Consider the following 13,470-nt stretch of genomic DNA (forward strand, 5'->3'; position numbering starts at 1 on the left):
TTATTTTTATAGATAGTATAGTACATATATTCCACCAAATAGCGTGGCGATGCGTCGCCTCACCAACAGTAAGGTTTAATCCTCGCCCATAAATGTTTTACAACAAAAATTTGTAAACGTCTAACGCTTCACTTGTCACGGTCGTTATAATCACAATCGTACCGTTATAAACGTAATCATAAACCATGATTTATTTGACTAAGTCTAAACTTATATATCCTGCCTGCGTATGATAAAACCGGTTCAATTTGAAACTAACTGTTTTTTTTTTTTTTTTATCAAGTTATGATGGTATCACTGTGCATAAACATCGGCATGTAAAACCTCTTACCTGCTCCAGTACTTCGAGAATGGCTTCGACTATGGGCACCATCATGGTTGTAGCGGCTGCGTTCGACACCCACATCGATATGAACATCGTTACGAACGTCAGACCCAAGTTTAGTCTGAAATGAAATATTTTCAGTTTCAAATACTAATAATGAACAAAATAAGCCATTAAGCCCAAAAATTAATTATGAACAAAATAAGCCATTAAGCCCAAAAATTAATTATGAACAAAATAGCAAAAAAAAAATCTAATATCAAGACTACATAATTCATCAATAAACAGTATACTCACTAGATATTTAAGTATTTATATGCAAATAATTAACACATAAATACACACATAAATATTCAATGTACGATAACAACGTGCTTAATTAATAAATGTTTAGAGGCTGTAAAACATAAAGCTACGACTCAAAGAAAAAAAACTGAATCATAAACTACATTTTTTGTTTTTTTTTTTTTTTTTTAATATTACTTGAAACGCAAAATAGAATGTCAAAAGGCAGATTACCTCCTATGCGAGCATCCAACGACCTGAACTGTCCACAGCGCGATTCTTTTTGGAAGCTTCGAGTGCTGAACTCCTGCAGCTATCATAAGACCGCCCATGAACATCATATTGGTTTCCTTCATATACGCTGCACATGTTTTATCTGAATCCAAGATACCCATAGTAGGGAAGAGTACGATGGGCAGCATTGAAGTTACTGGTAGAGGTAGCAGTTCGAGTACCCAGTATGTCGCCATTATCAAGACAACGTACATACATTTGTAAGCCTGTAATATATTAATAAATGTTTAAATTTTGGGGAATTTCGTTCTCATTTTTAGGTATTTTTTTCTTTTGTTGGTGCATTGATCAAGAACTGATTGTTTCGCAGGCAGCTGCGGGTTCAATCTGCCTCTAACGTCAAATATATTCCCAGTGGCGTAGCGAAGGGGGAAGCGGGATATCATGCCCCGAACGCTACTCACAAATAGGCGACTACTTTCGTTACATTAATTAATCAATTCTAAAGCCTGGTGGCATTCTGGGAGTGGCGACGCAAGCCGCGTGTATGCTACATAACACCGTTACACACGGGCCACGGGCAGTAATAAATAAATCAAAACTACTGGATCGATTTTAATCATTTTTTCAGTGAATGACATAGGCTATATATTTTATACCCGTGCGAAACCAGAGCGGGGCACTAGTTAATAAAATTATAAATTATATAGCGGCCTAAAAAAGGTAGGTAAGCCGAAAAATATATCGATAATTTTTTAAATCAATTATACTTATCGATTTATTTTACAAACAATAAACAAAATATTTTTTCTGAAAAGTCTTTTATAATAATAATATACGATTATTTCAGCATTGGAGCATGCTTTTCCTACATGGGGAAAGAGGCCTATGCCCAGTAGTGGAATATTACAGGCTGAAGCGAATTTCAGACAAAAGTCATTCCAATGAAAAAGATGACAATAAACCTTTTTTCCTTTACTTTATAGGGTGGCAAACATTATTGACCCGGGGCGCTAGATCTTAAAATACGCCAATGCTTGGTCATTCATCCCCCATAACTGCATTTTATTGTATAAATTAATTAAAACAAATTTTATATATATAATTATAAATATTGATAATAATATACTCACACGAGCTGATTCCGAGGCAGAGTTCATTATAGGTATTGGCAATAAAATCAAAGGTGCGATAACCACGATCAGAGCTTTCCAGTAAATGGATAGAAATAGGCTGATTCTCTGCCATAGCGTCGCGCTCGATCGCCCTTTGGAAAAATAATACGTAGTTCCACTGAAAAAAAAAACAGATATTATTTTTATACAAATTGTGCTACATAGTTTTATGCGCGTATCTTCAAATCCCGTTAAACTACCAGGAGAAAATAGCCTTTAGGCTATTCTGGATCTCCACCCTATGGAAAAAATCTCATAAAACATGGACAAATGTAGACCAAAGTCTCATACAGGATTATGAGAGTCTATGAGATCTGATAGATTCTTATAACTCGGTATGAGAATTTGGTCTGCATTTGTCTATGTTTTATGAGATTTTTTCCATGGGGCAGCTCGCTTCAGCATCTAAATAGTTAACATCAACACAATCAGTTCAGTAGTTTTATGAGTGACAGAAAAAAATATTAATCTACACAAATTTTTCCATTAATAATATTAGCCATTATAATATTAGCCATTATAATATTACACAATTATTATACCATTAAAAAAAGGAATCTAAAGGCGTTTCTTGTTTGATCCTAAATTCGGTTTTCTACTAAGTAAAAATAAATTTTTATGTATAAAAAATAATTACTTAGCATCATCGCCGATACCATTTTCTGCGTTACTAGACATGGTTACAGAATTTTTTTCCTCCTAGATTATTTTTTCTTGCTTAGTTCATTCTCTATCACACCTGAAACAAAAAAAAAGTATAAGTAAATGAAATTAAAAAGTATTATTTTTGTTAGTATCATTTTAATCATTAAAGTTTCAAATAAAAACTGCTTAAGCCGGAATGTTTTCCAAATACATTTTCTAAGCTGTCAGTGTCTGTCATAATTTTGTCAATGTCACTTACAAAAAAGATAAACACTGTATCGGCTTAAAAATTGTAATTACTTAATAAAATTATAAATACCAGTGTTTTTAAACAAGTGCTACATAAAACACATTCTCATTTGTTAAACGTGTGTGTGTCAAACATTTTCGGCGCCAAAATGACAAAACAGCTCTCGAAATCGGACACAGAAGGTAAGATTACTTATAAGACAGTTCTATATTCAAATTTTAACTTTTTTTAAGAATAATTGCCTGCTTTGTAACTCTGAGACTTTTCTATCTATTACTGGAGTATTATAACCTCTTTGCACTACAAAAACTAAGGACAATAAAGTAAATTGTTTTTATAGAATGGATATTGAATGTTTTGTTGTTTTGCATGCCTTTATATAGCTACAAGTTAATATTCAAATAACAATGTTGATAGACAAGGACGTTAATAAGAAATGTAGTTAAGTGTATGTAATCATAACCTGCTGTGTGGCTACGGCACTAAAGAATTTAGCCACCCCCTCTCTTCCCGTGGGTGTCGTAAGAGGCGACTAAGGGATAACAATGTTCCACAACTACTTTGGAACTTAAGAAGCCGACCGATGGCGGGATAACCATCGAACTGCTGGCTTTGAAATACACAGGTCGAAGACGGGCAGCAGCGTCTTCGGTGCGACAAAGCCAGTACTGCGGTCACCAACCCGCCTGCCCAGCGTGGTGACTATGGGCAAAACACATGAGTTCACGTTATTTTTGGCGTAAACTTGTGGAGGCCTATGTCCAGCAGTGGACTGTATAGGCTGTAATGATGAATCATAACCTGTTTTTAACAAAATTTATAATATTTATAGTGAAGACAACTTTATCGGAGTGTTACATCTAATATACAAAATTCTTGTGTCGCAGTGTTTGTAGTTAAACTCCTCCGAAACGGCTTGACCGATTCTAATGAAATTTTGTGTGCATATTGGGTAGGTCTGAGAATCGAACAACATCTATTTTTCATCCCCCTAAATGTTAAGGGTAGTCCACCCCAAAATTTGTTTTTTTATATATTTTGATAATTTATTTTTTTTGCTGGGTCAGCTAGTGACTATAAAATGAATGAAAATTTGTTTTAATTTTAGAAATTTATTTTATTTACAATTAAATATGTGACCAAGCTGAAGTGTCTGCTACTATCAACTAAACTTGCATTATAACATATGGCATACAATTCTGTGATGATATGATATGATATGAGATACTTATAAGAAGGTTTTGGTTTCCAAGACATGAAGTATTTTTCTAAAACTATTCATAAAAGGAATGTTTACCATGTTTTTTATTTTCATTTTGCAGAGCTCGATACGAATGTCTTGTTCACAACACTGAACATAACAACACACAACTGACATTCGCTATTAATGTCTAAATATCAAACTCCGCAAAATGAAAATAAAAAACATGTTTAGTATCCCATCTATGAATAGTTTTAGTATTAGAAGTAACCATGTTAATCTAAAATCTTATATGTGTTTTGTTCTTATATTGTATTTTGTTTTACACACTGAAATAGCAATTTGAAATGTTCCTTTTAGTAAATAATTTTATTATATCTTTTTTAACTAATTAAAACAATCAAATAATACACTTTGATTCTTTTACATAATAAACATAATGAAGCATATGTAACAAATGCTGTAGCATTTTTATACAACAAATTACAAGACTATTCAGGTAACAAGGTAATAAAATAGATTAATTGACAAAATAATTATGACTATGTTCAAAGTATTATCATTTTATGTAATTATATGAAATACAACTGCAACATAACATATAGTTATTAATGAATATGTGAAGAAGTAATGAGCCAATTTATTAATAATAATATTACGTCGGTAAAGCTTTATTAAAATTATTAAATGTGCAATTCAAAAGCAGTAAGTTAACATAACATTAAGTAAATTGCTTCTGTAATCAGCGACAGCACTCATGAAAACGAATTTGGTAATTGGTGTAAGTAGATTCTTTGGAGGTATCGAAAGTATCCTATCAAGACACAATTGGCTAAAATATTTGAACTTAAATATACAATACTCTATATTGTATTGCAATTGGATATATAAAATTTATCCTCACAATATAACAATTTAATTTTGTATATTTTATTGTTATGCATAATTGATATCAACACATCTATAAATATCTGTAAATAATGTAGTAAGTTACCTTAATTAAGTCCACACATATTATTTTCTCGAAGGAATATAAATTATGAATGCAGAGGTTAGGGAAAGTCCACCTAAGTGAAGAGAAAGCTATCACAGTGTCTGTGTTCTAATGTGTTGTAGCCTAGATGTAATTTAAGTGAGGCATTTGGAACATATTTTTCTTTATTATTATTTAACATACACACATGGCAACAGTTGGCTGATACAGATTAATATATTTTTTATATTAACAAATATATATTACACCCAGATTTGTGGTGGAAATGGAGCAACTTACTTAGCAGAAACCACGGTCATTGCAGACTGCAACAATAAGCTAGGCAAACTTCAAAGCCTTAGTATTATGATGCTAGTAATAGCTCCACTCCTGTATATATGCTTATATGGATATTTGTTTATGGAGATTCTATAAAAATATAGTAAAATATATACAATGAAACTGTACTTTTGTTTTTTCTTAATACAAATAAATCGGCAAACAAGCATACGGCTCACCTAATGGTAAACAATTACGGTAGCTTATAGACACCTGAAACACCAAAAGCATCACAAGCCCATTGCCGAACCTACCCCCGATCCACCCAGAAGCTCTGGTCACCTTACTCGCTACAAGAACACAACACTGCTTGAAAGCAGTAGGCATTATTTAGCTGTGATCTTCTGTAAGGACGAGGTACATCCCCGGATGGACATCTCCAGATTATGAGCAGGATATTTCTTGCGGTGCCCTACCTCATTTAAACTGTTGGCTGCAAATAGAACCCAATTACTATGACCCCACTGTCTAACTGTTATAATAGTAGGTACTAAATTATTTTAAAGAACAAATATTAATGTAATATTAATCTTGAGGTGTTAAAGCTTATGAATACATACATCGTCGTAGTTGTAGAACAAAGTCAGTTTTGATATTTTTACGGAATTACGTTTTTGAGAATTACTTAAAATGTGTAGGAGTAGGATAGAGGTATCCACTATGCAAATTATATCAATTAATCACTAAAAATGATCGAGACACAGTTGGAACAACGCGCAACGGCGGTTTTGATTTTTGAACGCAGTAAAATGACGAGTTTCAGTATTTCGTCGCTGTACGCCGTTGACCCCTGCCCCCGCGACCCGCTTCCTCAAGACGGATACTTATCACCAGCTCTTTCTTCGTGCAGTACAGCAAGGTCAATGGAAATAGACGTTTGTTTTGATTTTTTTTGTCCGTAAATATATTTTTTTTTACTGTGTGGCTACGGTACTTAAGAATATAGCCACCCCCTCTCTTCCCGTGGGTGTCGTAAGAGGCGACTAAGAGATAACACAGTTCCGCTACCACCTTAGAACTTAAAAAGCCGACCGGTGCCGGGATAACCATCCAACTGCTGGCTTTGAAATACACAGGCCGAAGACGGACAGCAACGTCTTCGGTGCGACAAAGCCTGCGGTCACCAACCCGCCTGCCCAGCGTGGTGACTATGGGCAAAACACATGAGTTCACGTTATTTTTGGCGTAAACTTGTGGTAGCCTATGTCCAGCTGTGTAATGATGCTGATGATGAAATATTTTTTTTACTATAAATTTTAATCTGACTGAAACCACTCTGCGTCCTTTTTTATATAAATTTACTCCGGGGAATAATGTCGTATTCGACAAAACGATGACGCATGTGTTTTTTTTTTAAACTAACCATATTTAGAAATTAATTTGCAAGTCATATTATAGTAGGTCATACACGCAGCCAAATGTCCAAATTTGAAGGACATTGAATAAGGTATTTTAAAAATGTACAAAACGTCGTTTCAAAACTTCTGTGCACATGTATAAAGTTACAGATTTGCAAATTCATCTTTGTTCCACGATTGGGATGACATGTTAAAGTATGTGTGACTTGATGATTTTTTTCTTGTGTATCTTTTGAATTAGACTACTTATAATAAAAAACTAACTAAATATTTTTTATAGTGGACTAACAAGATCGTCACGACCGCTCTGGTTTAAAGGTGCGTGTGCCGTGTCGGCGGTGCCTGAACACCGACGGTCGCGGGTTCGATTCCCGTTCGGAGAGGATATTTGTTTTTATACAAATATTTATTTCCGATCTGGTTGTTAGTCTTTGTGGATCTACCCACCTGGCCTCGGAGAGCACGTTAAGCCGCCGGTCCCGGTTGTTATCATGTACACCTGATAGCGATCGTTACTCATAGTAGGGTATATATCCGCCAACCCGCATCGGAGCAGCGTGGTAGATTAAGCTCTGATCTTTCTCCTACATGGGGAAAGAGGCCTATGCCTAGCAGTAGGATATTCCAGGCTGAAGTGAACAAAATTGTGTTTGAAAGGAATTGTAGCCACTAATTAGCAATATTTTTTTTATTTAATTTCTATAAGCTCAACAATAATTAAAGTTGCATGTGGGTGTAAAAAGACCTTTGAACATAAAAAAGATTCCGTAAATGATAAACAGGTGTTTCAATGAATATATATTATTATTGTCTTCATATACAATTATTATTATTCCAGTAGGTACAATTGATTCTAGACCACAACAAAGTGGTGATCAATTGTATCAGAGTTAACAAGTCATTTATTACACAATCATATTTATATAATGATGCATATCATATTTGTTTTCATTATTTTTCATTGATGAGAAATGTTTAAAACATTTATTAGTAGTATATCGTATTATAGGACGCTATAGCTTAATAATAAACAAATTTGGAGAGATCGCTCACGTTGTCTAGTGAATAAGTATCTTGTTAGGTACTTTTATTTAATATAACTTTGTCGGCAAACAAGCGTACGCCTCACCTGATGGTAAGCGATTATCGTAGCTTATAGACTTGCAACACTAGAAGCTCTGATCTTCTGTAAGATCGAGATACTACCCCAGTCGGGATGCTCCATATTTTGAACAGGAAATTACCTGCAGTGTCCTACCACAAATTCACTATCTGCACTACACTGAGATATAGGTACTGAAGTTGTTAAAGTTTCCTCTACACTTTACATCGTCCTAAGTACCTTATGAAGTGGGACGTTTGGCGCGAATTTGGGAAATCCTATGTCTAGTCGTGGACTGCAAAAATTCGAAGCGAGCGAAATACCTTATGTTTTGTGTTTTTAGTAATAATTGTGAAAGTTTAAGAAAATGAAAATATAATGGAGGGTATTACCTTCTGTTATATAAATCTGTAGTTACATATTAAAAATGTAATTACAGATTAAATAAAAATGAACTGTTAATTGTTTTATCACATCAATTGTATTTTTATTCTGTTAAAAAATAAATAACGTTATACATAACTGTTAATAATTACGTTATATAATAACTGTTAATAATAATAATAATACACGAAGGCCGAAGACTCGCAGCAGCGTCTTCGGTGCGACAAAGCCAGCCCTGCAGTCACCAACCCGCCTGCCCAGCGTGGTGACCATGGGCAAAATACATGAGTTCACGTTATTTTTGGCGTAAACTTGTGGAGGTCTATGTCCAGCAGTGGACTGTATAGACTGTAATGATGAAATAAATAACGACGAACAAACGGTGTGCCCGACAAGTAGCAACACTAACCCGAATTATGATTCAGTTGTAATTTTTTAAATATCTGTTAATCAGACTTTTTCGGGTGTTGGATATGTTTTACTAAATTCATATACTTACCATAAATAAATAACAACATAACCTTGTTGCTTGTAGAAAATTCTAGTGATTTTTTTTTAATAGATAATACATTGCTTTAAAAATTTTTTTTAAAGAGATGACAGGTACGACTTTACAAAAGACTATTCTAATATATAAAATTCTCGTGTCGCGGGGTTTGTATTTAAACTCCTCCGAAACGGCTTGACTGATTCTCATGAAATTTTGTGTGCATATTGGGTAGGTCTGAGTATCGAACAACATCTATTTTTCACCCCCCTAAATGCTAAGGGTAGTCCAGACCTAATTTTTTTTTTTTTTTTATTTAGATAAATTATGCATTTTTTATTTTATTATGATTTGGCGTTGAAAAATACATACAACCCTAAATTTTCATCCTTCTACCACCAACCCCTATTTTTTAATAGCGTTTAGCGGCAAAACAACGTTTGCCGAGTCAGCTAGTATATTAATATATTAGATGAAAACTACAAATACATTACACATTAATGACAAATACATACATTTTACATTAATGAACGGTAACTTATAAATGATAATATCATACGTCAAAAAAATCACGTCGCCATTGTAAAATATGAAAATTTATTCATTCATAATATTATTCTCGATAATATATTTATGTATATACAGCTAATCCGGTTCTGATATTTGCATAATTATTTTATTACTTATAGATAACATGCAAATAAAAACGATGTAGATCTGTTGTAGGTATATATTAATTAGTTGTCAACGTTTACGTACCTAATAGATATCGGAAAATTATTTTCAAGAAAATCTATGTTGACAATAATACGTAATATATCGTTAAATATATCGTTAACTAGCGGACCTGGCAGGCGTTGTCCTGCCCGGAAAACAGCTACCTTTGATTGCTTATATACAGATAGCAGCGCCACCTACCGGACCCAATTGAGATAAAAACTACCATATCTCCCAAGTTGGACGAAATTACAGATGCTTACAAAATTTGATAAAAATTGGTTCAGTAGTTTCGGAGTTTATCGCTAACATACATCGTGACACGAAATTTTTATATATATAGATATTTAAAAAATTTAGATTACAACTTCTTTAGATACCAATTTTTTTTAAGTACGCCATAATAATGCGTGTATTAAACCTAAAAAAAAAGATCATCTTTAATTATTTTTTAAGAAATGAAAGGAAATCTTAACTGTTTATGTAGGTAACGGTTAATTACTATTGACTGTGTTAGATTAAGTACCATTTCAAATCCTTCATCTTTTAAAAATTTTGATATTATTAAATCGAATAATATACCTACGTTTTCGCGCTAAGATGAAAGAAAGTAATTCCAGCAATCAATAATAAAGGCAAGTACAAATGACGCATGATGCGCGTCAGATGGGTCAGAAGCCATAGAGTGCCACCAGTTTACATAGTAGCCTCATACCTCTTTTCAATACATCTTGAAACTGTAGGTAGGTAAATACCACTCGAACTACGAGTATATTGTTTATTTTATATATTCAAATAGGAATGTTAATATAGAAAACGTAACTGTTACGAATTTAATATTTTACAGTCACAAACGCTATTATTTATATGCAAAACCTTGACGTTAGTAAATTTGAAATTTGGTATTGAATTTTGTAGTTATAAAATATAGAGTAACGCTTACCCTAACATTATGAAAAAGATTTTTTGTAATTCTTCATAATTGATAATATTTACAATTGTTTCTGGCCATTTTGTTTTCATCAGTGACTACAATATCTAGATTCTAGAAGTAGAGTATGCCATAAAAGTTGTGCTATTTTAAAATTCAGCTGTGTGTGTTGCTTATAGCTCGACTGCACCCATTTTAGTTTAAAACTGTTTGTTCGCTGCGGGTGTGGTCACTCGTTTCCTTCGTTACGGTTACTCGTTACGTGGACTATTTTAGTTTACCTCTGTACTTAACTGTTTGCGGTAAAAGTTATCCATTTGGATATGTTTCAAATAACATGTAATAAAACTGAAAGCGTTCTTTTCCTTACACGAGTTTATCTTAATGTCAACTAATCTGATTTTTGGAACTAAAAGCATAAGGCCCACTTGATGGCAAGTCATTCCCCAAGATGATCTTGGCAAGATCTCTGACCTCCTTACTATCCCCAAGAACACCGTAGTACTTGAGAGCAGTATTATTCGGCTGTGATCAGTGTGTATTCGGAACCCCATCATAATATTTCGCGCTATTAGAGACCATTAAGTTTGTGTTTATTTATTTTTTATTTTGCCAGCAGTTGGATTATCCCGCCATCGGTCGGCTTTTTAAGTTCCAATGTAGTAGTGGAACTGTGTTATCCCTTAGTCGCCTCTTACGACATCCACCGAAAGAGAGGGGGTGGCTATATAATACCTGACAATTAGTAATTAAATAAAATGATGGCCCAGTGGAATTAAAATATGAAAAAAGGCTATATAAAACTATTACATTTTCATGGTTGGCACGGAAGTACTAAGTTAGAACGTCAAATCGACGAACGTCGAGTGATTATTTATTTTTTGTAATAAGCATTTCATTTAAATATTATCGCGTACGTGTCAAACTATTTGACATTACGGATAACTTGTAAGATCAGGTTTTGAATTATTTTCTGTGTACGGTTCAGCCGCACATACATATCGCCCGATCAGCAGTTTACGTTAGTTGCACGATTCATTAGCTAAATACATCAGTTCACGTTCACATATCATCATCGTACAGCGCGTTCGTGAGCTCATTCATATCAATTAAATATTAGCAAATATATTTATATTTTAACTTTTATTTTTATATCTTTTATCTACCATAATCAGCAGCAGCAATTCAGGTGTAACATACATCTTTTTGGTCCTTCGAGCTTATCGTGAGCGGGACTTATATCGCGAGTGATTTTTTTACGAGCGCAGTAAGGGCCGCCACGTAAGTCAACCAGCAGCAGCTTTGGTGAGTCTACAGCTCTCTATTATCAGCAGTATCAGTATTTATATCATTTTATAAAATGGAAGATCTTCTAGCTAGCCAAACCCAGATCATGGAGGCTATGAATCAATTTTTAACTAATTTTAAGAAAGACGGTGCCGAACGTAAGACACCGGCTCATATTAAAAAGCGTCTCAGCATTTTAGAAAGTTATTGGCAGGAGTTTCAAAATAATCATTTGAGGCTTTGCGATTCTAGCGACAAATCGAACGAATATTTCACTAGCAATTACTATAAGAAAACATCCGATTTTTATAATGACACACGCAGCTATTTACTCACCTTTTTACCCAGTGAGTCTAAAGAAAAAAGTGTACTAAAGCCAGCCACCCCGTTGCAAATGCCAGGCTTTACAGCTATACCGTCGTCTGGCAGCGTGTCACGTCCGGTGACGTCATCCGATAAAGAAACTTCGCGAACCCAAGGTAATAGCAGCAAATTAGAAGAAATGTTGAAAAGGCAAAGAAGCAATTTTAAGGCATTTCAGCGTACAATTAGCAGCATCGATCTCGACATTGTCTCAGAAAAATGGGAATACGAAGATATTTTGAAGTCGGTACAATCACGCTGGACCATCATTGACGCGTTGCACTGGGAGATAGACAGCGAATTATACGAAGACGATCAAGAATATGAAGAGATGTTTAGCAGCTATGAATCCAAATTTAACGAAATTAAAAAAAGTATCAACAGCAAGATGTGGTCTGATCTGTATCGGGAGAAAACCACCCCGAAAATGGATATCCCTGTGTTTAGTGGGAGCTACCTCCAGTGGTTATCCTTTAAAGACTTGTTTGTCGAAACCATCCACACGAATCGAGCCTTATCAAATAGTCAAAAAATGCAGTTTTTAAAAAGTAAATTAAAGGGCGAAGCAGAAAAGCTAGTGCAACATCTACACATTACCACAGATAACTATCAAGTATGTTGGGATTTGTTAAACAACCGATACAGTAACACAAAACTTATTTTTAATTCTCACATGAGTGTCCTACTCAACCAGCCTATTATGCAGCAACAGTCCGCAATTTCAATAAAAAGGATTCACGACACCACCAACGAATGCCTTAATGCTATCAAAAACTTGGGAGTCAGCATAGAGAACTGGGACCCTATCATCGTATATATAATCACGCAGAAATTAGATGCGGACACTCACAACGACTACATCGAGTCACTCAAGCATCCGAGAGATTTACCAGTTTTAAAAGATTTATTACAATTTTTAGAAGCCAAATTTACCGCTCTAGAGTCCTCTAAACGAAAACAAGATCCCTCAAAATCTATCCCGCATCCGCAACATATTTCTCAGCCCTCAAATTTAAAAAAAACCATATACATTTAAATCATATGTAAGCAATGAAAATCAATTATTTAAATCAAATAATTTTAATAGCAAAAGTAGGTTAACGTCAACAGCGAAGACAAAATGCCCCGTTTGCAATAAAGATCACGCCATTCCATATTGCGAAACGTTTTTAGCGTATCATCCAAATATCAAGCGACAAACAATTCAAAAGCTATCGTTATGCCAAAATTGCCTTTATAATCATAACGGTAATGAATGTTTTTCAAGAAAAAGATGTCATAAGTGCCAATTAAATCATCATACTTTGGTTCATGAAGCCTTTGCCGCATCAGCAAACACTGCAACGTCGAATACAAAGTCCAACAGCACCGTTTCTAACTCTATTGCGTCACTAGATGACACTCAGGAGATTTT

At 34.3% G+C, this 13,470-nt stretch overlaps 1 protein-coding gene and 1 long non-coding RNA gene across 2 annotated transcripts in view; one reads left to right on the forward strand and one right to left on the reverse strand.

The window, feature by feature from the left end:
* Positions 1 to 13,470, reverse strand: part of LOC123663241 (protein I'm not dead yet) — a 68,278-nt gene that overhangs the window by 14,249 nt on the left and 40,559 nt on the right. Inside the window, exons 3-6 of the mRNA XM_045597932.1 lie at positions 2,657 to 2,758; positions 1,978 to 2,137; positions 845 to 1,110; positions 332 to 446 (exon numbers count right to left, since the gene is read on the reverse strand). Of these exons, the coding sequence (XP_045453888.1) occupies positions 332 to 446; positions 845 to 1,110; positions 1,978 to 2,137; positions 2,657 to 2,697 (582 nt within the window). The 5' untranslated portion in view covers positions 2,698 to 2,758. The remainder of the gene's footprint in view (positions 1 to 331; positions 447 to 844; positions 1,111 to 1,977; positions 2,138 to 2,656; positions 2,759 to 13,470) is intronic.
* LOC123663242 lies at positions 2,897 to 5,555 on the forward strand. Its single transcript, XR_006744634.1, has 2 exons — positions 2,897 to 3,096; positions 5,362 to 5,555. It is a non-coding gene; the product is annotated as an uncharacterized LOC123663242 (long non-coding RNA).

This window comes from Melitaea cinxia, chromosome 20 (genome assembly GCF_905220565.1).
Source record: "Melitaea cinxia chromosome 20, ilMelCinx1.1, whole genome shotgun sequence".
In the NCBI taxonomy this organism is placed as follows: domain Eukaryota; kingdom Metazoa; phylum Arthropoda; class Insecta; order Lepidoptera; family Nymphalidae; genus Melitaea; species Melitaea cinxia.